General features: G+C 39.1%; 1 protein-coding gene across 1 annotated transcript in view; it reads left to right on the forward strand.

The window, feature by feature from the left end:
* Positions 1 to 27,908, forward strand: part of SLC26A7 (solute carrier family 26 member 7) — a 267,698-nt gene that overhangs the window by 63,653 nt on the left and 176,137 nt on the right. The window contains exon 2 of the mRNA XM_082434178.1: positions 2,389 to 2,671. Coding sequence (XP_082290304.1) covers positions 2,389 to 2,671 — 283 coding nt within the window. The remainder of the gene's footprint in view (positions 1 to 2,388; positions 2,672 to 27,908) is intronic.

The following is a 27,908-nucleotide window of genomic DNA, read 5'->3' on the forward strand; positions in this document are numbered from 1 at the left end:
ACATGGGAGGTGGAAGATAAGTTCAACTTTTTATTTGTATAGGTGTTACCTGGAGATTTGGGAAGAGATATCTTATATAGATGACATGTAGTACTGAACTTTAAGCTAATTTTAGCCATTGAAACTTTTGAATAAATATGTTTACTCTTGAACTATATGGGCTGGGTAAAGTGCTCTAAGAGTCTCGTGGGTGTGAATAAATTTTTTCACAAAGGTTTTTTGGTATTGCTGGTTATAATAAATCAATCCTACTCTTGATACCATGCTTTGGAGTGAGATTTTGGCATGTTTCAAATAATGTCTAAGCACATGGAGTTGGAAGAAAACCTGGAGTTGTAATTCCAGATTTATACTTAAAAAAATATTTTTAGGAAAGATTTACTGTAACTTTTAGGAGTTTTTTTTCTTTTATTGAGAGACTACAGAACTATTTTATCAAACTAATTTCTTTTCCCTCCTGATCTTAGGATGTTTTAGAGCAATTGCTGGCACTAATATGATTAGATATTTCTATATAGATTCATCTTTAATTCTAAAAATTCTATTCATGTGAATTCTTTGTTACTAACATTGAACACAATTTTTTTTTACATGATTGAAATTACACAAATCATAGCTGTTGATTGGTGATTTCAGTATTTAAGCTTTCAATTATTCTTCTCATTTTGTTAACATCGATTTGAATTTTTCACCTAGATATGTTTAGAAAAAAAACTTTACTGTTTATTTTGATTATAAAAGTAATAATACTCAGTTTATATATAGCTTCTGAATTTCTTTGTTTATGTAATGAGTAGAGTACATAAAACAAAGTTAGATTGCTATTTGTGAAGAAAAAACAACATAGCATCTCTATTAAAGGTGGATTTCCTCATCTGATGAGTCTACTTCTTTCACTAGAAGAATAGGGCTAAAATACTACAACTGAGTCTCTGATGGGACTCCAAATCTAAATTAATGAAAGATTCATAAATGTAACATATGTAAACATTTGGAAAAACACAAAGCAAATTCTATTCTGTACACATGAATAAAGTGTACATATATCACTACATATTTAGGATTCATTGGATTTATAAAAAGAGAGGTATTTTTGCACAGATAGAAAGCCAGTGATGTCATTTTTGGAAGACTGAGAGAGTGGATCTTCACCTTGATTTAAAAACAATGGGAAAAATTATAGCAGGAAACCTTGGAGGTAGCCAAGGTGTCCAAGTACTTCGTTATTCTAAAGACTTCCAGAAAACAGATCTCTACTATCTGGACAAATAGGCATTAAAAGGGCTCCAGCAAACTTTATACATGGTGTTCTTTTTCTTAGCTTCACAATTTTAGTTAATATATTGGCTTTTTGGTTTAATTCGAATGGCACAGCTCATAAATGTAGGCTTTTTATTCTGGGGGCTGGGCCTTACAATCATAAAATAAAGGTCTTTGACAGCCTGACTGTTCCATTATAAAATGTAACATCTTTTTTAAAATAGAGAAACCCCCCAAAAGTCTTGTGAAAATAGGCCAGAATCATAAAAAATATTGGGGACATTTCAAACAGTAGTATGAACCATATGTCATGCCTCAGAAATTTCAGTTACAAGAGCACGAGTGTGAGAATTATATAATTGGAAAAATAGAGAAAACTGAATCAACAATTCAGAGACAGGAAAGAACTGTTGCCACAAATAATTGTTCATTGTATGCTTATTTTCTTAGCCCATGAAATGAAATTTCAGTTTGTTTATGAGAACTGGCTATTCTGTTCCCAGACTGGGCAGTGGCTGTCTGAATGTTTCTGTATGAATGAAAATCTCGTCTCCCAGGCAAAAAAAAAATAAGGACATTTAGCAATGCCTCTTACGTTCCTGAATGTTTTAGAACTGGCAGTTGTTTGATATATTGACAATATACACTCCCCAAAGAAGTAAATCTAGATTCTCTGAATACATTTTGCATGGCAAACCTCTCTGGCAATTTTATGGTTTTGCATAGCTTGTAGGGAGAGACGGGAATAGCTAAATGCTTCCTGGGTTCATTAGCATAACCCAGCCCATTTCCAACACATGCCCAGAACTACCTCATTAGCTGCTGGGATTTAAGCCAAAACATAAGACTACAGTGAATATAAGGGGAATTACGGGCAAGAGAACTCTACACCAACTTAACACTGAATCCATTACTTTTCCAAGATGAGAAAAATATTATACTAACAGGGACCATTTCTCCATCTCATTCAAATAAGAATTCAAGGTTTTAATCTGTATCTTTCATCTAGCATAATTAGCTGTACCATAATAACACATACAGCCTGGCTGCATATATTTAAGTGCTGTCTCTCTCCCTCTTTCTTTTATTGATTTATTTTCTGGATTGCTTTGACATTGTAAACCACAGACGAGTTGGAGCCTGGCATTGAAAGGAGGTGTTCTGCAACGATTTTTTTCTTGTTTAAAGAAGTTTACTTCTACAAGAGGTAATCTGAAAATGACAGAGGCAAAGAGAAAAAAGAAAAGTGTGCTCTGGAGCAAGATGCATATGCCCCATTGTGAAGACTTTAAACAGTGGTGTAGAAGGCGGCTACCTATTTTGGAATGGGCAACACATTACAATCTGAAAGAAAATTTGCTTCCAGACGCTGTGTCTGGGATAATGCTGGCAGTTCAACAGGTGACACAAGGTAACGTACTGCATTTGATTTTCCTGTCTTATGCAGAATAGATATCACTTTGCTTTCTTGGAAGAGTATTGTGACCTAAGATCTACTAATGAAATGTATTTTAATTAACTTTGGGGGAATAAACACATTGAATATCTGTATACAAATGTTTTCCTAGTTGTCTTTTTTTTTTTGCTATTTTTTGATACCTAATAAGCATCAAACCAATTTTTTAATGGCATTATATATTTGCAATGTTAAAATTCATACTATATGAGTAAAGATCAATAATTTCAGTAATTGTGGGAGAATGAGTTTTTATAGTTTGACCTTGCTGATACAGCTTCCTACTTAAGCTGAATCAAGCTATAAAATATCTCCTGGCTTGAACAAGTCATTTGTAAACCTAATTAGCAACATGCAATTACCTTTGTAGTCTTGAGAGTTGCTATAAGCAAGGAGTAGACCTTTCTGTACATAAAGGAGGCTCTTTGCCAAGATCATTATTTGCAGAGAGAATCCTGTGTGTCCTTAGAGCTTACGTTTTCACATGCTGATTTAATTCTGTATCACATTACATACTGTTTGTTTCTCAATACGAAATTTAAACTGGTGAGAAGTCTGATTTTAACTTTCCCAAAGCAGATTATAAATGATATTCTGGATTTAGATAGGTGTTTCTCTTTGTGAAAGCTCTTAGGTAACTAATGTGCATACAGTGTATGAGCATGTACCTGTTTTTTTTGTGTGTGTATTTTCCTGAAAGGTATATTCATTGTATTCTTAAAAATTAATTCAGGTAATAATTTTCTACCTGTAGCAAGAAAAGGAACTGATTTTTTCAGCCTTGAGAATTTGTAAAATGTTCCTTGGCACAGACTCTGTAGATTTATATTTTTTTTGCAGTTTTACTACCTCCCTGGCTTGAACTATTATTCATACCGTTAAATTATAAGCACTTTTCTAATTGAATTATTCTGTAGCTGGAACAAACTGGTTTATGTGTTTCTGTTTTTAGTATGATTAGGAACATATGCACTGGCGGCTTTACTTTAAGATCCATAATACTATCGTACTTTCTGGGATTCCATTTCCCTGAATAGTCTTCTATTATATGTTTAATGACCACTTTGCCAAAAGCAAAGCATAGTAGTCTTTCATAAAAATGCAAAGTAAATAGCAGGTTAAGGCATTTTTTAGGATTGTATTTATTGAATTTTAAATTCGAAATGAGACACTACCATGGACTTTGAAACTAAGGTGATGAGCTTACAAGGACTTTTTCACCAGACAGTTTCAGTATATTTTATAAATTTATTTTGCTTTAATTTATTGTAAAGTGAAAGAAAAATATATTTCTAAAACTAAATTTTTTTCATCTTTGTTAAATATCAGGTTAATAAGAAAATTTGGGGATATGATAAAGATACCTGTGATACATCATTAGCATTATCATTTACGTGTCTTTGGTAGTTAACTGTATGGCTTTTCTTTGGATATAAATATTGAGGGGTTTTGTTTTATGAGTCATGCATTTCACTGGTTATGAAGAAATATGTTGGCCAGCCCCCGACTGATGAGAAGCACAAAGCTTACTCAGCCCTTGTGTCTTGAAAGTTATGGGTCTGGCTCTTGGTTCTCTTGGAAGGCTCCCAGGGATTGGGTAAGGAAGGCTACACTGCTAGAAAGAACTTAAAGGTTTTTGTTGGTGTATGGACAGACTAATCCTTCTAAAAGTACTTTAAAAACAATTCTCTCAAACTTTCTCATGCTTACCCACTATGGGTAAATATCATAAGCTACCATTTGTTGTAAGGGGCATTGCTGTAAATCCCTTATATACATTATCATCTTACCCTATCACAACAAAATCCCAAATGATAGCAGTCCTCCATTTTCCATATGAGAAAGTGGAAGCTTAGACAAGTAAATAATTTTCCCTGGACCTCATGCCTGATAAGTGGTAGAGTCAGAACTTGATTCCAAAGCTAACACTCAACATTTTATGCTTTATACTCTACACTGCCAAAATAACTAGACTTTTTTCATAATACCAATGTTATTAGTAATAGAAGGCATTTCTTTGGAAAGGTGAGAATATCCTTTCCTTTAAATTACCTTTGCATTTAGGTTTCACCCCTGTAGTTTTTAGACTCAAAGGCAGAGTGACAAGGGAAATAACTACAGTAGAACATGGAGTAAGGAAGGCACTTAGATATCATTACCTGCTATTCATATGAATAGAGTATTGGCAATCATTATCAACTCCATTTATTTAGGAAAAATTAGAAGAAAAAAGGGGTAATTTTTGCTCTTGCATCATAATGCAAACAATAGAAACAAAGATTTGATTTTACTCTACCAGTCTTTGAGGCAGCTTTTCAGTTATTCAACATAGTTGAATTACATGAAATTGTTGAATTCAATGTTTTTTAACCTACAAATACAAAAAATTATATAATTCAATCCAGTAGTTGTTTTTAATTCTTCTTTCTCTAGAAATGCATTTAAAATTAAGGTTAAAGGAAACTAACATTTGAGCCTTTTCTATATGTCAAATACCAAGGAGCCATTTTAAATTATTTTATTAAAGATTTCCTAGTTGTTAAATATAGACACTTGTCAGTCATCATCATAATTGATTCCTCTGTAGTATTTTCTGTGTTGACTATAGCCTTTCTAAAACCATTTCTTCTCTTATGCTTTAGACACTGCTCTTCTGTTTACATTCTGCTACCTCTCTGGCCTTCTCTTATTATGAGCCTTTGCAGATTTTGCTTCCTACTCTATCTACCCATTAAACATTAGTGTCCTGGAGACTCAAACCCTGGGCCTTCTTCTCTGAAAATGTCTTAGGCTATTTTATCTGCATTAGAGGCTCTAACCACCTTCACTGTACTACTGAAACTTTCTTCTCAACCCGAGATCCACGTATTCAACTACACAAACCTAGACTATCCTAAAAGCACTTCAAATGCAATGCTAGTCTTCTAAAAGAAACAAACTGAATGATACCACCATCCTAACCGGAATTATAATAATAAATAATAATAACAGTAATTTTTAGACACAAAAGAACACTTGACATATATACAAAACTGAGGCTTACAGAGAATAAATAACTTGCTTAAAGTCACACAGTAAATGAGTTAGAAGAGATAGGATTTTAACCCAAATGGTCTGGCTCCAGGGACTATGTTCCCACCTTTGTACCAGACTCTCACAGAGTCTCAAGTCATTCACAACTCTTCCCTCTCTTTTGCTACTCTACCATCTAGTGTACAATCAACCACCAGGTTCTGTTGTTTCTAGTCCCTAAATATCTTTCCAAACTAATAGTCTTACTTCATGTTCCCGGCTACTGCCCTAGCTCACTGACCTATTGAAATCATCATCTTGTGGGTCTTCATTCTCTACTCTATCTCCTCCTGTAGACCATTCCATACTGTAGCTGGAATGATCATAAAAATCTAAACATCAATTCCCCTTTCAGAATTCTTAAGTGACCCTCTGTTTTCTCTAGGATAAAAGCCCGATTCTTCAGAATAATCTATTAGATCATTAATAATCTGGACCCCTTAATGCAAAGTTCTACTCAAAGAGATCATTCCTCTGAGAATCCCTCCCAATCTCCTGGGAAAGATGTATGTTTTCTTACCTCCTACTCCCTTTGTACTTTTTACATATCTCTATAATAGGCCTTAACAGATTGTATTGTAATCTTTTGGTACAACTCTTTATGCACTGGTGGGTAAGCTTTGGAAAGAATGTCTTAATCTTTATATTTTTGCCGACTCGTACCTGGTGCATCGACATAGGTTTTCAGTGACATAGGTTTTCAGTAAATGTTTCTCGATATCATTAAATAAACAATTTAGCTCCTGAAGCCTCTGATTGTTCTACGGTAACATGCTGCCACTCTAGGAAGGAAATTAAATTTAAATTAATTCTTATGTTTTCAAAATAAATGTAATAAAGATATCGATAGTAAAAAATACATAAAAATGTGAGTAATTAATTTCTTCCAATTCCCCTTACTTTCCTGAATTTATAAACTTATAACCCACCAGACAAATCTGGTAAAAGATTTGTCTGTGTTTCCTTCGTCCCAGTGTTTAATTTTTTTCTCCAACCAACATTAACCCTTCTGTATAGTTCATATGAAAATCTAGGTGCCTGGCTTCTCTTGAAAAAGGGAAATACTTGGCCATAAGGGGCCAATGTTCCTATGTGGTAAAAACCTGCTGGCTCCCCCTGTGGACAGGGCATGTGCTTTGTATTTTGCTACAGTTCCCACCATTCACACATCTGCTACCACCCTTCCTCCTAGTATCCCTATTATCTGCCTATCCCTATGAGTGTCTGAATTTGTATCCCCTGCCAAGACATTTTCTAACATGTTTTGTTGAAATGCCTTGAACTCATTCTTGAATAAAACCTTTAAGAGAGAATACCTAAGACTAGGCTCTTAACTTAAATCTGCACAACTTTCAGGTCTGTGAACTTGCATTAATATATTCTAATATACTTCATTTCTTTTTTTGTTTTTCTTTTGTTTTTAATTTTTTTCTTTCTATTTTTTTTTCTTTTTTTCTTTTTCAAAGAGCAGGTGCTGGGCCCCACTGAAGGCCAGCACACCCATCTGGGGAAGGCAAGGGGTTCTGTCCACGTGCTCTGGCACCCGCCACAGTGGCCACTGCGCTTGGGAGGGGCAGCAGCTGGGGGGTCTGGTACCCCAAGGCTCCCTCTCGGATAGCTAGAGAAGGCTTTCTCACCGAGGGCGCGTCGTCCCCCACCCATCGTCTTCCCTTCGGGCTCACGGAGGCGCTCCATGAGCCGCCAGTCCTTTACTGGGCAGAGGACGGGGGCTTCTGCAGTATGGGTAAGCACACGGCCCACAGGAGTGTTCATGGTCAGGGCTGGGGAACGACCTGTGCTGCTCTCAGGCTCGTCCAGCGGGCTCTTGAAGGGGGTGAGCACACCCGAGAAGTGTGACAGCACCCCTCTCGCAGGCCCTGGCCCACCACTATCACCCCCACTCCCGCCTGCGACCCCCACAAAGGGGCACACGTGGCACTCGCCCGGCCTAAGTCAGTCTCCCCAGGGCACACCACAAGAGGACGACCACGACGAGGTGACACCTAGCTCAACCGAAGGGGGGGACAGGCACGCCTCTCTTACCGTCTGGAACCCCCCAAGAGAGCGGCTCACGGGACACACCACCGTGGCGGGGACGAGAGGAGCACGCTGGGAAAGGGAAATGACACCACCGCTCGGCCTCAGGCACATGAGGGACGACCTGGAGCGCTCCAGGGGCACCACAGAGGGCCCGGAGAGGCACCCTCAGGCACCGACAGGGGCGCGCAGCGCAGCGCAGGGCGGGACCCCCCCCACCCCGGGACCCCCCCCAACCTCGGGGAGAACCACTGGCGAGGCACACTCCAAGGAGGCAAAGCGAGAGTGTCTGCTGCGTCAGAGGACCACAGCTCCCCCGAGGCTGTGAGGCAGTGGGCGGGAGACTGAGGGTCAGGGCCGGAGGCCGCACCCCTGCCTTCCACACACCCCTCGACAGGGCTGGGGGGAGGGGAGGCGAGGGGCAGGAACGTCTGTCCCTAGTCTGGCGTGGCTTAGGCCCGGCCAGGGAGAGCGTGAATACTTCATGTCTTTATAATTCTATGTATTTTCTGTTACTTATGTTAAGAAAGTATTCTAGGAAGGGGTTCGTGGGCTATACCAGACTTCTAAAGGAGTCCCCAAAGTAGATATTTACTCCCCAAAGTAAATAAATATAAGTGTATGTGTGCTCATTTCAAAGAAAAAAAGAAAAGGAATTTTAGGTCATTCTTTCACCATGTTCAAATATTTCTTAGAAATGATTTGTGTTTTTTTAAAATATTAAAAACATTTGGGAGCTCTCAGTACTAACATCAGGTGAAAACCATTATAACTGGCATCTACCACAATGTTCTTTAACTGACATCTTGTAGGACCTCACTACAGAATGTAGTTTTAAGGTGAAAAAACATTCTAGAGAATGTCATTGACTTAAACTTGTCACTAACATGGTTGGCAAGTTAAGCAGTATGACTCTAGAGTATTTAGTTCACATTCTACCCTGCATGACCACTTGCAGGAAATATTTTCTTTTTTTTCCAATCTGAAAAACTCAAGCATTGAGACAGGGTGGAGACCTAAAATGCATGACTTGCCATATAAGTACCTAATACACTGAGGAGGAATATGAGAATGTTTTGACTTGCATTCCAAGGGATCACCTAGAATTTTTGCTGCTAAACCATGAAAATTTTATGCTGCCATAGGGTTGCCTGATGTTCAAACCACAGTGTTCTGAGCCATAGACAAAGGGTGTATGTTCCTTATAATTATGTAAAACTTGTGGCATTACTGGCACCAAAATGTGTGGAAGCTGAGCTTCATTGCACTCCTGAGGGCAGCTTAGTGACACGTGGAACGATAAGTGGAAATTCCTGAAGCATACTGCACTTTGAAAATTAAAGGCTTATCTGAGAATTTTTCCCTCCATGGTCTCAGCCCTGAGGGTTAAGAATCCTAGCATTAGCTACATATCTCTAACCTAACCCCCTTAATCACTATAAACATGTAGATTATAATGTAGAGAGATTATAATGATTTATTATATCTAGTAACTTTTCTCCAGGAACAATGACAGCCAGATATTGCTAAATAAATCTAAATTATACTTTCCCTGACCTCCATAAAAATGTACCCAGGAGCTAGGAACACTCTGCTGGCTTTTCACTTCTCCACTTCCCCTCATCCCATGACACATGCTCTTACCCATAGCTCTAGGCTTCATTCAGCACTTCTGATTTCCTTTTTTTCTTAAATGTAAATTAATGGTGATTTGTATATTAAAAGGCTATTTATATATTTCTGCACTTAGAATAATACTCCCTATAATATTTAGACCTGTTCACATGGAAGAACCATGACCTTCCATTTTAGAGGGTTGAAAACTTGGGAAGGTTTTCAGCAAACAGATGTGTAGTGGCTGTGAAGATAAGGTGTGTGACGTATATAGTAATAGACTTCTGTTTTTGCCAGCTAGGATCCATCCTTGCTTCTTTTAGTAATTATGCCTTGGATTTGTTTTGAGGAACAACCCCTCTTCCATTTTTGGTATACATGGTTCAGGTGAGATTCTAATTTTGGCTCTAGGATGGTCAGTAAAATAAGTCTCCCTCAACCAGGATTCTCAAATTTGGGGCCCACTGGAACCACCTTGGGGCCTAAAAGAACATTGGTACCTGGGCTGCGTGAGAAACAATTAAATTAGCTTTCCTGGGAGTAGTTCCCAGACATGGAGGCATTGTGTTTCTTCTTTTTTAAATTGTCCCAGATTCTAATGTGCATCAGTGTTGAGAGCTGCATCCAGACAGTTGTTGGTCCAGGTGAAGACTTGTGGCTCGTCTTGATAATTAGCACAATTCCATACACTTGGCCAGTGATTAGTTCAATGGTGACAATTTCCCCCCTAGGCACAAGGGGGTTTACAACACAACAAACCAGTCATTTCTTATTTTAAAATGGTGATGGCAATACAAATGACCTGAAAGGTCCAATCACTCTGGATCCTAGGACATGTGTGGAACCTTTAAGGAAGAAAGGAAAAGACATCTTTTGTGCTGAGACTACTAACAGTAAGGATGATGTGCCTCTACAACTTCCCTGGGCCTCCAAAGCCTGAAAATGAAGCCACCCAGCAAAGGGCATAGCAGAGAGAAACTGAGTACTGATGATAGCTAGTACACTTCTGACTTTTCACTTGCATGTGCAAACACTTTTTTGGTTGTTGTTAATTAGGTTTAAGTTGGGTTACTTCTAATCACCTTAACTACACATTTGAGGGTTATTACAATTTAAATGTGTTACACAAATTGTCTCTAATTTTATAAAACCCAGCAAGATAGATATTTCATACTTTATATTTATAGCCCTTTTCATGAGAAGAGGAGTTTGAGGTTGAGAACATTGGGTGACTTGCCCTCAATTCTGGTACTGCTAAGAGGGATTGAAATGTAAATCTGCTGGGCTCCATCTTTCATACCTCACTGCTTTCTGTTCTCCAGTTTGCTTTGTGTATAACAGACATAACCTGAGTGGGACTGGGAATGACACTGAGTAGCACACTGCACAACAGCCCCTCAGGCTGCCCCATCACATGATGACATGTCACCTTCCTTGATAAAATAAAACCCAGAGATTCTGGTTGAGAGGGGAAGAGGGCTGTGCCAGTGGGAAGAAGTACCTATACCAGAGCTCCTGTTCTTTCCCTTGAAAGCCTCTCATACCCCCTGCTACACTAGCTTAGGGTGTGGGAGGAAGGAGAGATGTGCTTTAATACTGGCCTGAGCATCAACGAACAATAGCTTTTACCATGTGGCAGAGGTGACACAGGATAAAATGTCTGTATGAGAGTTTACTATAAGCTAGGGAGCAATAAAAGGGGAAAATAGTCCTTATACTCTATTCTTTATTATGCTGAAAGTCACCCCTATCTATTCAGTTGTCTATGCCAGAAGTCTAGTGGGGATCTTTACTGCCTTTTCCCCCTTCAGCCATATTCAATTATTCAAGTTCTATAAATTCTTTCCTCTTAATGTCTCTCTAATGTATCTGAATGCCCATTGTCCTTGTGGCAACCTCCCTGGTAATAGTATATATTACATTTGCTAAATGCTTAAAATGTGCCACAAACTGTGCTAAACATTCACTGCGTGCTATATCTTTGAATCTTCATAATAACCCAAGAGTTTGATATTATTTATATTTTACAGATGAAGGAAAGCTGATTAGTTTGCTTCTATTGCAAGGTAATACAGTTTCTATAAAGCATAGGCAGTATTTAAATGTGTGTCTTTCTAACTCTTGAGTCCGTGCTCCTATCTTAATAAAAAGTCACCATTAGAGAATGGACTTGAGGATATGGGGAGGGGGAAGGGTAAGCTGTGACAAAGTGAGAGAGTGGCATGGACATATATACACTACCAAACGTAAAATAGATAGCTAGTGGGAAACAGCCGCATAGCACAGGGAGATCAGCTCGATGGTTTGTGACAACCTAGAGGGGTGGGATAGGGAGGGTGGGAGGGAGGGAGACGCAAGAGAGGAGAGATATGGGAACATATGTATATGTATAACTGATTCACTTTGTTATAAAGCAGAAACTAACACACCATTGTAAAGCAATTATACTCCAATAAAGATGTTAAAAAAAAAAGTCACCATTATTCATTTCTTGCCAGTTAGAATGTCTTCTCATTTATAATTTTGCCCCTCTATTATCTATTTTCAAACTACACAAAAAACTTAAGTTATACAGTGGGTATCTTCATTTTATTTTTTTATTTTTTTATTTTTTAAACATCTTTATTGGAGTATAATTGCTTTACAATGGTGTGTTAGTTTCTGCTTTATAACAAAGTGAATCAGTTATACATATACATATGTTCCCATATCTCTTCCCTCTTGCATCTCCCTCCCACCCTCCCTATCCCACCCCACTAGGTGGTCACAAAGCACAGAGCTGATCTCCCTGTGCTATGCGGCTGCTTCCCACTAGCTATCTATTTTACATTTGGTAGTGTATATATGTTCATGCCACTCTCTCACCCTGCCACATCTTATGCCTCCCCCTCCCCATATCCTCAAGCCCATTCTCTAGTAGGTCTGTGTCTTTATTCCCATCTTGCCACTAGGTTCTTCATGACTTTCTTTTCCCCTTAGATTCCATATATATGTGTTAGCATACTATATTTGTTTTTCTCTTTCTGACTTACTTCACTCTGTATGACAGACTCTAACTCCATCTACCTCATTACAAATACCTCCATTTCATTTCTTTTTATGCCTGAGTAATATTCCATTGTATATATGTGCCACATCTTCTTTATCCATTCATCCGATGATGGACACTTAGGTTGCTTCCATGTCCTGGCTATTGTAAATAGAGCTGCAACGAACATTATGGTACATGACTCTTTTTGAATTATGGTTTTCTCAGGGTATATGCCCAGTAGTGGGATTGCTGGGTCGTATGGTAGTTCTATTTTTAGTTTTTTAAGGAACCTCCATACTGTTCTCCATAGTGGCTGTATCAATTTACATTCCCACCAACAGTGCAAGAGTGTTCCCTTTTCTCCACACCCTCTGCAGCATTTATTGTTTCTAGATTTTTTGATGATGGCCATTCTGACCGGTGTGAGATGATATCTCATTGTAGTTTTGATTTGCATTTCTCTAATGATTAATGATGTAGAGCATTCTTTCATGTGTCTGTTGGCAATCTGTATATCTTCTTAGGAGAAATGTCTATTTAGGCCTTCTGCCCATTTTTGGATTGGGTTGGTTGTTTTTTTGTTATTGAGCTGCATGAGCTGCTTGTAAATCTTGGAGATTAATCCTTTGTCAGTTGCTTCATTTGCAAATATTTTCTCCCATTCTGAGGGTTGCTTTTTTGTCTTGTTTATGGTTTCCTTTGCAGTGCAAAAGCTTTTAAGTTTCATTAGGTCCCATTTGTTTATTTTTTTTCCTATTTCCATTTCTCTAGGAGGTGGTTCAAAAGGGATCTTGCGGTGATTTATGTCATAGAGTGTTCTGCCTATGTTTTCCTCTAAGAGTTTGATAGTGTCTGGCCTTACACTTAGGTTTTTAATCCATTTTGAGTTTATTTTTGTGTATGGTGTCAGGGAGTGTTCTAATTTCATACTTTTACAGGTACCTGTCCAATTTTCCCAGCACCACTTATTGAAGAGGCTGTCTTTTCTACACTGTATATGCTTGCCTCCTTTATCAAAGATAAGGTGACCATATGTGCGTGGGTTTATCTCTGGGCTTTCTATCCTGTTCCATTGATCTATATTTCTGTTTTTGTGCCAGTACCAAACTGTCTTGATTACTGTAGCTTTGTAGTATAGTCTGAAGTCAGGGAGCCTGATTCCACCAGCTCCATTTTTCGTTCTCAAGATTGCTTTGGCTATTCGGGGTCTTTTGTGTTTCCATACAAATTGTGAAATTTTTTGTTCTAGTTCTGTGAAAAATGCCACTGGTAGTTTGATAGGGATTGCATTGAATCTGTAGATTGCTTTGGGTAGTAGAGTCATTTTCACAATGTTGATTCTTCCAATCCAAGAACATGGTATATCTTTCCATCTATTTGTATCATCTTTAATTTCTTTCATCAGTGTCTTATAATTTTCTGCATACAGGTCTTTTGTCTCCTTGGGTAGGTTTATTCCAAGATATTTTATTCTTTTTGTTGCAATGGTAAACAGGAGTGGTTTCTTAATTTCATCTTCTGATTTTTCATCATTAGTGTATAGGAATGCAAGAGATTTCTGTGCCTTAATTTTGTATCCTGCTACTTTACCAAATTCATTGATTAGCTCTAGGAGTTTTCTGGTAGCATCTTTAGGATTCTCTATGTATAGTATCATGTCATCTGCAAACAGTGACAGCTTTACTTCTTCTTTTCTCATTTGGATTCCTTTATTTCTTTTTCTTCTCTGATTGCTGTGGCTAACACTTCCAAAACTATGTTGAATAATAGTGGTGAGAGTGGGCAACCTTGTCTTGTTCCTGATCTTAGTGGAAATGGTTTCAATTTTTCACCGTTGAGGACAATGATGGCTGTGGGTTTGTCATATATGGCCTTTATTATGTTGAGGAAAGTTCCCTCTATGCCTACTTTCTGCAGGGCTTTTATCATAAATGGGTGTTGAATTTTGTCGAAAGCTTTCTCTGCATCTATTGAGATGATCATATGGTTTTTCTCCTTCAATTTGTTAATATGATGTATCACGTTGATTGATTTGCATATATTGAAGAATCCTTGCATTCCTGGAATAAACCCCACTTGATCATGGTGTATGATCCTTTTAATGTGCTGTTGGATTCTGTTTGCTAGTATTTTGTTGGGGATTTTTGCATCTATGTTCATCAGTGATATTGGCCTGTAGTTTTCTTTCTTTGTGACATCTTTGTCAGGTTTTGGTATCAGGGTGATGGTGGCCATGTAGAATGAGTTTGGGAGTGTTCCTTCCTCTGCAATATTTTGGAAGAGTTTGAGAAGGATAGGTGTTAGCTCTTCTCTAAATGTTTGATAGAATTCACCTGTGAAGCCATCTGGTCCTGGGCTTTTGTTTGTTGGACGATTTTTAATCACAGTTTCAATTTCAGTGCTTGTGATTGGTCTGTTCATATTTTCTATTTCTTTCTGGTTCAGTCTCGGCAGGTAGTGCATTTCTAACAATCTGTCCATTTCTTCCAGGTTGTCCATTTTATTGGCATAGAGTTGCTTGTAGTAATCTCTCATGATCGTTTGTATTTCTGCAGTGTCAGTGGTTACTTCTCCTTTTTCATTTCTAATTCTATTGATTTGAGTCTTCTCCTTTTTTCTCTTGATGAGTCTGGCTAATGGTTTATCAATTTTGTTTATCTTCTCAAAGAACCAGCTTTTAGTTTTGTTGATCTTTGCTATTGTCTCCTTCATTTCTTTTTCATTTTTTTCTGACCTGATCTTTATGATTTCTTTCCTTCTGCTAGCTTTGGGGGTTTTTATTCTTCTTTCTCTAATTGCTTTAGGTGGAAGGTTAGGTTGTTTATTCGAGATGTTTCCTGTTTCTTGAGGTAGGCTTGTATTGCAATAAACTTCCCTCTTAGAACTGCTTTTGCTGCCTCCCGTATGTTTTGGGTCGTCCTGTCTCCATTGTCATTTGTTTCTAGGTATTTTTTGATTTCCCCTTTGATTTCTTCAGTGATCACTTCGTTATTAAGTAGTGTATTGTGTAGCCTCCATGTGTTTGTATTTTTTACAGATCTTTTCCTGTAATTGATATCTAGTCTCATAGCGTTGTGGTCGGAAAAGATACTTGATACGATTTCAATTTTCTTAAATTTACCAAGGCTTGATTTGTGACCCAAGATATGATCTATCCTGGAGAATGTTCCATGAGCACTTGAGAAAAATGTGTATTCTGTTGTTTTTGGGTGGAATGTCCTATAAATATCAATTAAGTCCATCTTGTTTAATGTATCATTTAAAGCTTGTGTTTCCTTATTTATTTTCATTTTGGATGATCTGTCCATTGGTGAAAGTGGGGTGTTAATGTCCCCTACTATGTTTCTGTTGCCGTTGATTTCCCCTTTTATGGCTGTTAATATTTGCCTTATGTACTGAGGCGCTCCTATGTTGGGTGCATAAATATTTACGATTGTTATACCTTCCTCTTGGATCGATCCCTTGATCATTATATAGTGTCCTTCTTTGTCTCTTGTAATAGTCTTTATTTTAAAGTCTATTTTGTCTGATATGAGAATTGCTACTCCAGCTTTCTTTTGATTTCCATTTGCATGGAATATCTTTTTCCATCAACTCATTTTCAGTCTGTATGTGTCCCTAGGTCTGAAATGGGTCTCTTGTACACAGCATATATACGGGCCTTGTTTTTGTATCCATTCAGCCAGTCTGTGTCTTTTGGTGGGAGCATTTTATCCATTTACATTTAAGGTAATTATCGATATGTATGTTCCTATTCCCATTTTCTTAAATGTTTTAGGTTTGTTATGGTAGGTCTTTTCCTTCTCTTGTGTTTCTTGCCTAGAGAAGTTCCTTTAGCATTTGTAAAGCTGGTTTGGTGGTGCTGAACTCTCTCAGCTTTTCCTTGTCTGTAAAGGTTTTAATTTCTCCATCAAATCTGAATGAGATCCTTGCTGGGTAGAGTAACCTTGGTTGTAGGTTTTTCTCCTTCATCACTTTAAGTATATCCTGCCACTCCCTTCTGGCTTGCAGAGTTTCTGCTGAAAGATCAGCTGTTAACCTTATGGGGATTCCCTTGTGTGTTATTTGTTGTTTTTCCCTTGCTGCTTTTAATATGTTTTCTTTATATTTAATTTTTGATAGTTTGATTAATATGTGTCTTTGCGTGTTTCTCCTTGGATTTATCCTGTATGGGACTCTCTGTGATTCCAGCCCTTGATTAACTATTTCCTTTCCCATATTAGGGAAGTTTTCAACTATAATCTCTTCAAATATTTTCTCAGTCCCTTTCTTTTTCTCTTCTTCTTCTGGGACCCCTATAATTCGAATGTTGGTGCATTTAATGTTGTCCCAGAGGTCTCTGAGACTGTCCTCAGTTCTTTTCATTCTTTTTTCTTTATTCTGCTCTGCAGTAGTTATTTCCACCATTTAATCTTCCAGGTCACTTATCCGTTCTTCTGCCTCAGTTATTCTTCTATTGATCCCATCTAGAGTATTTTTAATTTCATTTATTGTGTTTTTCATTGTTGCTTGGTTCCTCTTTAGTTCTTCTACGTCCTTGTTAAATGTTTCTTGCATTTTGTCTATTCTATTTCCAAGATTTTGGATCATCTTTACTATTATTATTCTGAATTCTTTTTCAGTTAGACTACCTATTTCCTCTTCATTTGTTAAGTCTGGTGTGTTTTGACCCTGCTCCTTCATCTGCTGTGTGTTTTTCTGTCTTCTCATTTTGCTCATCTTACTGTGTTTGGGGTCTCCTTTTCACAGGCTGCAGGTTCGTAGTTCCCGTTGTTTTTGATATCTGTCCCCAGTGGCTAAGGTTGGTTCAGTGGATTGTGTAGGCTTCCTGGTGGAGGGGAGTAGTGCCTGTGTTCTGGTGGATGAGGCTGGATCTTGTCTTTCTGGTGGGCACGTCCACATCTGGTGGTGTGTTTTGGGGTGTCTGTGGTCTTATTATGATTTTAGGCAGCCTCTCTGCTAATGGATGGGGCTGTGTTCCTGTCTTGCTAGTTGTTTGGCATAGGGTGTCCAGCACTGTAGCTTGCTGGTCGTTGAGTGAAGCTGGGTCTTGATGTTGAGATGGAGATCTCTGAGAGATTTTCGCCGTTTGGTATTACGTGGAGCTGGGAGGTCTCTTGTGGACCAGTGTCCTGAAGTTGGCTCTCCCACCTCAGAGGCACAGCCCTGATGCGTGGCTGGAGCACCTAGAGCCTTTCATCCACACAGCTCAGAATAAAAGGGAGAAAAAATAGAAAGAAAGAAAGAAAGAGGATAAAATAAAATAAAATAAAGCTATTGTAATAAAAAATAAGGAAAAAAATTAAGAAAAAATTTATTAAGAAAAAAGTTTGTTTTAATTTTTAAAAATAAATTTATTAATTTTTTATAATAAAAAATAAGAAAAAAATTATTAAGAAAAAATATTAAGAAAAAAAATTTTAATTTTTTAAAATAAATAATATGAAAAAACTTATTTTTTTTTAATTTTTAAAAATAGAAAATAAGGAAAAAATTATTAAGAAAACATTTATTAAGATAAAAAATTTTTTAAGTAAAAAAAAAAAAAACGGTTGGACCGAACCCTAGGACAAATGGTGAAAGCAAAGCTATACAGACAAAATCTCACACAGAAGCATACACATATACACTCACAAAAAATGGAAAAGGGGAAAAATTAATATATCCTCCTCCCAAAGTCCATGTCCTGAATTTGGGATGATTCGTTGTCTATTCAGGTATTCAACAGATGCAGGCACATCAAGTTGTTTGTGGAGTTTTAATCTGCTGCTTCTGAGGCTGCTGGGAGAGATTTCCCTTTCTCTTCTTTGTTCGCACAGCTCCCGGGGTTCAGCTTCGGATTTGGACCCGCCTCTGCGTGTAGGTCGCCTGAGGGCGTCTGTTCCCCTCCCAGACAGAACGGGGTTAAAGGAGCAGCTGCTTGGGAGGCTCTGGCTCACTCAGGCCGGGGGGAGGGAGGGATATGGATGCCGGGTGAGTCTGCGGTGGCAGAGGCTGGTGTGACGTTGCACCAGCCTGAGGCGCACAGTGCGTTCTCCCGGGGAAGTTGTCCCCAGATCACTGGAGCCTGGCCGTGGCGGGCTGCACCGGCTCCCGGGAGGGGCAGTGTGGAGAGTGACCTGTGCTCGCACACAGGCTTTTTGGTGGTGGCAGCAGCAGCTTTAGCATCTCATGCCCGTCTCTGGGGTCCGTGTTGATAGCCGCGGCTTGTGCCCGTCTCTGGAGCTCGTTTAGGCGGCGCTCTGAATCCCCTTTCCTTGCGCACCGTGAAACAAAGAGGCAAGAAAAAGTCTCTTGCCTGTTCGGCAGCTCCCGACCTTTTCCTGGACTCCCTCCTGGCTAGTTGTGGTGCGCTAACCCCTTCAGGCTGTGTTCACGCCGCCAACCCCAGTCCTCTCCCTGCGATCCGACCGAAGCCCGAGCCTCAGCTCCCAGCCCCCGCCCGCCCCAGCGGGTGAGCAGACAAGCCTCTCCGGCTGGTGAGTGCTGGTCGGCACCGCTCCTCCGTGCGGGAATCTCTCTGCTTTGCCCTCCGCACCCCTGTGGCTGCGCTCTCCTCCGTGGCTCCGAAGCTTCCCCCCTCTGCCACCCACAGTCTCCGCCCATGAAGGGGCTACCTAGTGTGTGGAAACCTTTCCTCCTTCACGGCTCCCTCCCACTGGTGCAGGTCCCGCCCCTATTTTTTTGTCTCTGTTATTTCTTTTTTCTTTTGCCCTACCCAGGTACGTGGAGAGTTTCTTGCCTTTTGGGAGGTCTGACGTCTTCTGCCAGCATTCAGTGGGTGTTCTGTAGGAGCAGTTCCACGTGTAGATGTACTTCTAATGTATCTGTGGGAAGGAAGGTGATCTCCCCGTCTTACTCTTCCGCCATCTTGCCCCCCTCTCCGTACCTTTGTTTTAAATTCCTTCAGCTGTGCCATTGCAAATGGCTTTTTAATTTGCTATTTTACTCTTCATAGCATCCTTGCTTCACACCATCTCACTGGCCTCTCTCACTTTCCCTTACTGTCTTCCTTCTCATCCCTTCTTTCTTGGCTCCCTGGAATTCCAAATACTTCCCTGGAACTGAAACTGCAGGTGCATTTTTGTTGGCTTGTATAATGTTGGGAGCCAACGTATAAATATTAGAAGACTTCATTTTAAAATTGAGAGTTTTTTCCTCATTTAAATCTAATCATCTAACAGCAAAGGGCTAATATTCCTGAATGGAAACAATAGGCTGAAGTTGACCGGTGCCTGCACCCTTTGTGTAGGCATGGACTTTGCAATTTGTCATATTCCCCAACACTCCCTATCCTTTTACATTAATACCGCTTCACTCCTGTTATTCATCCTCTTCAGATCTAGAGTAGGATGTTCTCAAACTCAACTCAAATACACTTTGATTGTCCAAACCTATCAAAGCATTCAGAAAAACAAGGTGTTTTATATAAAAAGCAAACTATAAATATCCAACTTTTCTCTCTTTACACAGGCATGAACTTCTGAAAATGTTTATTCAAGGCCCTTCAATATCTGGATCTCACGTACATCTCTCCTTACATTCATCCTATGTTCTGGTTACACTGAACTGCTCTTAGTGTTCTAAAGGATCATGCTTGTTTTGCCTCAGGACATTTGCACATACTGCTTCCTCTTAAATGGATAATCTTTCTCCCCTGGCCCCCTTCACCTGATTATATCTTAGCACATTTCAGGCTGGGTTTAGCTCTGTAGTTCTGAACCTTGGCTGCATGTTATAATCTCTTTCAGCACTTAAAAAAAATACCCATGCCCAAGCAAGCCCTATGCCAATTAAATCAAAATCTCTGAGGAATTTAGGGCAAATCATTTAATGTTCTGCACCTCAGCTTCCTCAACTAATGATAAAAAATAAAGTAAAATGAGCAGCTAGGGTTGAGAACTATGGGCTTTCAGAAAATGCTTGATAGATACCTCTATTTTGTTTTCCCAAAGTACCCTCTCTTATTCACTTAATTAACTCTGTCACATTTGTTTTTGATTTATATTTGATTTTTCTTCTAAGCTATAAGTTCCTTGGTGGCAGGGACTGTTTACCGTCTAGGATGACAAATCATCCTGGTTTTAGCAATGAATGTCCTGAGTCCTAGGAAACCCTTTTAGCTCTTATCAATGTATTTGGCACATAGTAGGTGCTCAAATGTTTCTTGATAGTAAAATATCATAATTGAGATGATGGGATAGAGCTTTCCTGTGGCTACTCTCCCCATGGAAACTTTTAATCTCTTACTGTTTCTAATATTTAAGCTTGTAGGTCTGTTGATCATGAAGCTTTTTGATCATGGTAATTATTTTCACTCTTGTGAGATCTCACCTGTACAATAAGCTACAGTATGAAAACATGATGTATTGTGCCTTAACCCCTCCAGTGATTAAAACCAATGATCTTTGATTAACAATACTTGTCTGTGAACCAAGAGAATGTATTTCTATAGGAATTTTGTTTCATACAGTTGTGTTTCTTGGATATATGTAAATTTACCCTGAGAGATCCACTTGTAATATCACTTAACCCTGAGCCCACTGATGCTGTAAACCAGACAGCTGATTATATTGTAGTTTGTTAATAACAGTGCTAAGACCACCATAAACCAGTTGCCAGAGGGAAATAACTTTTATCATTACCCACACAGTTTGTGTTTGATTTCTTATATATAATTCTTGGAAGTGCCTACTACCACCTAATTATTTTGTTTTCAAGAATATTAATCTGTCTTCCTAAGGTTCTTTATTCATTTCTATTTTTAAAAATACTTGAAAAAATAGTCCTTTGCTATGTTCTTGGAAAGAGAGAAGAAAAAGACAACAATCCAGCCCACAAGGGCCTTATTATTTTTTCCTTCCTCAGAAATTTGTACAAAAGTATATGAGAATATGATCTTGTTATTTCAACCTTGAAGATATTCTGGTGTGGGTACATAAGAGTGGGAACATTTTCTTAATGAAAGTTTGTAGAGTATTGGTTTCAGCCACTTTCTGAATAGACTATAACCTTGGGAGCCGCCAAAGATTTCTGTGTTTTTATTAAGAAAAATGAAGAGTAGTACAATCCTATCTATATAACATGACATGAAATGAATATTTGGTTGTAAAAACTGGATCAACATAGAGAACAAAGTGACAGTCTTAAAAAAAATTGGCAAGATTTGATTACCTAAAGGTACATGGTATTGTATGAAATGGAATTTTAAGAAATCAAGTCCTGCCAAGCACTCTTTCTCTGGAGAGGATCTCAAGGGAACTATATACACAGGTAACATTTAGGGAATGTATCCTACTTTATTAGCTGAATTAGTGTTTTAAAGCATAGATCTAGCAAACCTGGAGTGGAGCAAAACAATTTAGGCCTGAGGTTGAAGAACTATTTCCTTTTTTCTTGTAAAGCTAAGATTTGGATGTGCTTGTAGAAAGAAAAGAGATGTATCAGAGCTGACCTTGAGGCAAGCCCTGGTCTTTTTATCATATCAGTAGCATGGATGAAGCAATAGTACAAGAGCAAAAACATACACATGTGGACATAGCCTTTCCCATCAAGAAATCTGTCTTCCTTGGTGTTCTACTTTGACCCCTCCTATTAGCAGTCCTCCTCTTGGGTGGGAGAAGTGGAAGGTGGTGGAGAGGAGTCTAAGGACTTCTGCTCTACCACTTGAGCTGCGGTTGTGGCACTGTAACTAGAGAGAGGTGGATGGAATCAAGATATTTGAGAAGGTAGAATTGAGGTCAGGTCCAGGGAGGTTAGCTAAGGCATACAAACTCAGCCTGTGAGTGTAAAGTTTAGCACCTGGGTGTCAACAAGTGGGACCACAACACAAAAGGTAAAACTGGAAAATAAAGTGTCAGAAGCTCAGGTAAAGTGTAAGAGCAACTCAGGATTAGTACCTGGGTCCAAGATTCTGGGTAAAAAGTTTTCAGTTACAGTCTGGGGACCCAGCAACATGGATAGATCTCATAGCCTTTTCTAATTTTCTATCCAGGACATGAGCAGGCCTCAAATTTTGGTAGGTGGGCCTGATCCCATAGGAGGTAGTGAGAAGATGCACCAAGCTGGCAAAGAGAAATAGGGAAGAAGACATTAGCCAGCAGTTAATGTAAAGTGGGGAGAAAAGTTCTTATCCTCTGCTGGTCCTGGGCCTAGTGTGTGGTTTAGAGGAGTGCTATATAAACTTGGTCCTCAAAAAACAAAACACAAAAACAAAAAAACCCAATAAAATATGCCATGGTAAAGTTCCTGTTCAACTTTACTCAGAGTATTCAAGGGGAAAGAGAGTCAGGACCTGTGAGAAGCCTTGAAGCTCCCAGTCATGCTCTATGTGGTCAGCACCTCCTAAAAAATCTAGCATTCAGCACCCTTGAGTTGGTACTGGGTTCTGCAATGAACTGCTTATTAACCTCATTTCCTGACCTCTGTATAATTTTCTTGACCACTTAACCTCTCTTATGCCTTCATCCACCTGATAATCAGGACATTATTTGTTTTGATCCTTTGTTTTTCTTCTCATACTCTTCATAGCTTTGGGTAAATGTATCATTTTATTCAAAGGCCTCTTTCTTTGCTTATTGGAGGCCCATGAAAGAGATACCAGTACTTTGCTTGACGCACACTAGTTTACTTACAAATGGAATTAATTCTTATTAGCTTCCTTAACAATAGATCTCACAATATAATTGGAGACCTGGACACAAAAGCAGGTAATTATAATAATTTTGATAGGTTGTACAAATGAAGAATGTATAAGGTACAGCAATAGCACTGATAACATTATCAACTCTTCCTAGAGTGGGGATGAGATTGGTAGTCAGGGAAAGTTTCAAGAGGAAATTATACTTTAACTGAATCTTGAAGGCTAATACAAGTTTCCCAGGTAGCCCATGGATAAAGGCCACTATAAAAAGAAGAAAAATATGTAGTGTTAAGAAGAATAAAAGAACATAGCTTGTTTAAATACTTCTCAATAATCTAACTTGGTGGGAGTTGTAGCTGGAGAGGTTAGTAAAGTCCAGATAAAAGTCTTCTTGAGTAACATGGAAAAAGTGTTTGGGCTTATTTTCCAGGGTAATGGAGCACATTGATGGATCTTGAAGGATGCCAGGGAGTGACAAAAGTTTGTGTTATAGAATAATCACTCTGGCAGCAGCTTATGTTACATACTTGACAGAGACAAGAAACTAGTTAGGAAAGACTAATTAGGAGAAATCCTGTTCAGGAAAGAAAAAACGGTGGTCTGAACGGAGAAAGGCAGCATTAGGAGCAGTAGGAGAGACAGAATCCACCAGTATTAAATTGAATAAATAAGGTGATCAATGTGCTCTGCAATGTGAGGGTGAAAAAGAGAAGGAGATAACATTTTTGATAACTTCTAGGTTTCTGAATTGGGTGACTATATGGGTGACAATGCCATTTTCTGAGATAGGGCATAAGTAAACAAGGAACTACCAGCATTTTTGTCTGTTTGTTTTGTTTTTAATGCATATTGTTTTGTTGTTATAGTAGAATTTGTTGTGGGAGGGATCAAAATAAATAATTAATAAATAATTTTCATTTTGGGTTTGCTATGTGAGTGCCTGTGGGATCTCCTATAATTGATTTCTAATCTCATAGCGTTTTGGTCAGAAAAGATGCTTGATATGATTTCAATTTTCTAAAATTTACCAAGGCTTGATTTGTGACCCAAGATGTGATCTATCCTGGAGAATGTTCCATGTGCACTTGAGAAAAAAGTGCACAAGGAAACCTTTTGTTTCCTTATTTATTTTCTGTTTGAATGATCTGTCCATTGGTGTAAGTAGGGTGTTAAAGTCCCTCACAGTTATTGTTACTGTCAATTTCTTCTTTTATGGCTGTTAGCATTTGCCTTATGTATTGAGGTGCTCCTATGTTGGAAGCATAGATATTTACAATTGCTATATCTTCTTGGATTGATACTTTGATCATTATGTAGTGTCCTTCCTTGTCTCTTGTAATAGTCTTTATTTTAAAGTCTATTGTGTTTGATATGAGTATTGCTACTCCAACTTTCTTCTGATTCCCATTTTCATGGAATATCTTTTCCATCCCCTCACTTTCAGTCTGTATGTGTCTCTAGGTTTGAAATAGGTCTCTTGTAGACAGCATATATATGGGTCTTGTTTTTGTATCCATTCAGCCAGTCCGTGTCTTTTGGTTGGAGCATTTAATCCATTCACATTTAAGGTAATTATCGATATGTATATTCCTATTACCATTTTCATAATTGTTTTGGGTTTATTCTTGTAGGTCTTTTTCTTTTCTTGTGTTTCCCACCTAGAGAAGTTCCTTTAACATTTATTGTAATGCTGGCTTGGTGGTGCTGAATTCCCTTAACTTTTGCTTGTCTGTAAAGCTTTTGATTTCTCTGTCGATTCTGAATGAGATCCTTGCTGGGGAGAGTAATCTTGTTTGTAGGTTTATCCCTTTCATCACTTTAAATATGTCCTGTCATTCTCTTCTGGCCTGCAAAGTTTCTGCTGAAAGATCACCTGATAACTTTATGGGGATTCCCTTGTAGGTTATTTGTTGCTTTTCCCTTGCTGCTTTTAATATTTTTCTTTGTATTTAATTTTTGTTAGCTTGATTAATATGTGTCTTGGCATGTTTCTCCTTGGCTTTATCCTGTGTGGAACTCTCTGCACTTCCTGCACTTGATCTACTATTTCCTTTCCCATATTAGGGAAGTTTTCAACTCTAACCTCTTCAAATATTTTCTCAGTCCCTTTCTTTTTCTCTTCTTCTTCTGGGACCCCTATAATTCGAATGTTGGTGTGTTTGATGTTGTCCCAGATTCTCCGAGACTATCCTCAATTCTTTTCATTCTTTTTTCTTTATTCTGTTTAACTCCACCATTCTATCTTTCAGCTCATTTATTCATTCTTCTGCTTCAGTTATTCTGCTGTTGATTCATTCTTGGGTATTTTTCATTTCAATTATTGTGTTGTTCATCACTGATTGTTTTTTAGTTCTTCTAGGTCCTTATTAAACCTTTCTTGTATTTTCTCCATTCTATTTCCTAGATCTTGGAACATCTTTATTATCATTAGCTGAATTCTTTTTCAGATACCTTGCCTATTTCCTCTTCATTTATTTGTTCTTGTGGGATTTTACCTTGCTCCTTTGTCTGCAGTGTATTTCTCTGTTGTTTCATTTTGTCTAACCAATTGTGTTTATTGTCTTCTTTCTGCAGGCTGCAGGGTCATAGTTCCTCTTGTTTCTGTGGACTGACCCCTATTGAGTGAGGTTGGTCCAGGGGCTTGTGTAGGCTTCCTGGTGGGAGGGCCTGGTGCCTGAGCTCTGTTGGATGGAGTTGAGTATTTTCCCTCTGATGGGCAGGATTATGTCAGGTGGTGTGTTTTGGGGTATCTGTGAGCTTAGTACAACTTTAGGCAACTTGTCTACTGATGGCTGGGGCTGTGTTCCTGTCTTGCTGGTTGTTTGGTGTGAGGTGTTTAGCACTGGAGCCTGCAGGCAGTTGTGTGGGGTCAGGGCTTCGTGTTGATATGGATACCTTCAGGAATGCGCACACTGATTAATATTCCCTGAGCCCAGGAATTCTCTGGTGTTCCAACATCCTGGACTCTATGTTCCCACCCAGGAGGCCCAGCCCTGACCCCTGGTTGGGGAACCAAGAGCCTGCAAGCTGCACAGTGTGGCCTGACAAAAAATAGAGAAAAGAAAAGAAAAAAGAAAAACAAAAAACCCAAACAACAACAACAAAACAAAACAAAAACAGACAAACAAAGCTCAGGGCAAATAACAAGAACAGCAGCAAACAAACAGTAGCAACAGCAACACCACACACACACACACACACACACACACACACAGAAAAGAAAAAAAACCAAGGGAACAGACAACAAAACAAGAGAATTCTGATATAAGAACAGTCAATAAGGATTATACTAATGAAAACAAAGAATGAAAAATAAAACAGAAACGGGGGCAAGCAAACAACATCAACAACAACAGCAAAGCAAATAAAACATAGAATATACACTTAAAAACAATTGAAAAAAAAGAAAAGGAAAATATATATAAAATGAAGAACAAAAACAAGACAAAAGCCACAGAGCAACAAAAAAATTAAAGGAAAAATATAAAAATAAAAACTTTATATATATTAAGAAAATAACATAAGATAAAAACATTTTTTAAAAAGTAGAAAATAAAAAATAAAATGTAAAAAATAATAAAATCAGCAGCACCAACAAGTGAGCAAAATGAAACAAATCAACAAAGAAATATTAGTACTAAGAATATTTTCCTGGAGCCACCTCCCCAGGAGGACTTCCAATACTTCTATTTAGGTCTGGACCTGCTGTGGACACTGTGGGGCCAGCTCAGACTGATCTGGCCCAAAGTCCAGTGCTGCAAAGGCTAGACTTGTCTCAGATTTTGAAACGTTCGTCTATTCAGGTATTTCACAAATGCAGGATATACCCAGCCGATCTTGGGGATTTAATTCACAGCTTGTGCTGCTGCCTAGAAAGATTTGTGTTTCTCTTCCTTGGTTGCACCCCCATTAGTCTCAGTTTTGGTTTTAACCCCACCTCTGTGTGTGTGCCACCCTAAGGCATCTGATCCTTGCCCAGGTGAGTGGGAGCAAAAGCAGTGGCTGCTTGGAGCACACTTGGGTACTCCCAGTTGCTGCAGTGGCAGGAGCTGGTGTACGAGAGCGTTGTCAGCCCCGCCCCTTGCGTGCCTCTCAACAACGGCACCTCACCTTCCAGGCAGACCCTGCTTCCTCTAGGGGCATTCCCGGCTGCACATCCCCTATTTCTGTCCCTTCTATGTATCTGTGTAGCCAACTGCCTTTCTCTCCCTGGGTCTGTTCTTCCAACCCCACGCTAAAGCCCTCTGACCCTGCCAGCTTTGGTGGACTCTCATCCCAGGCAGGGGTGCCCAGGGCTGATTCCTAAGGAGATTTTGGGGTGAGCAGCACTCAGGGTCCCAGAGCCTATGCAGGTGGAGGTGACCCTGGCCAGAGTGGCGGGCAGGCCCACTAAGGTGGGAGCCCCTCCCAATGCCCACAGAGGCCGAAGAAGCTGGCGGGTGGGGAAGAAGGTTATAATGGCGGCTCCGCCCCTTGTACACCATTTGACAATGATGCCTTGTTATGGCATGTCATGCTTTTTCCACAGACTTTCCCAGTTTTGGTGCCCCTTGCTCCTGTCCCTTTGGGTTGTCTTTTCACAGCCAAGAGCTCTCCTTTCCCTGGGTCTGCACTCCAAACCCCTCTTTCCAGCACCCAGCTCCCCTTTGCAACAGGCAACTCATGATTCAGGCTGGAATGCACAGAGCTGCGGTGTAGCTCATGCGTGCGGTTCTTACCTTGTCTTGCCTTCCACAGACCATCTGCTGCATTCTCCTTTGATCCCCCGAAGTTCCTCTTCTGTCCCAGCTGATTTC

This window comes from Balaenoptera physalus (assembly GCF_965194825.1).
Source record: "Balaenoptera physalus genome assembly, chromosome: 17".
NCBI lineage: Eukaryota > Metazoa > Chordata > Mammalia > Artiodactyla > Balaenopteridae > Balaenoptera > Balaenoptera physalus.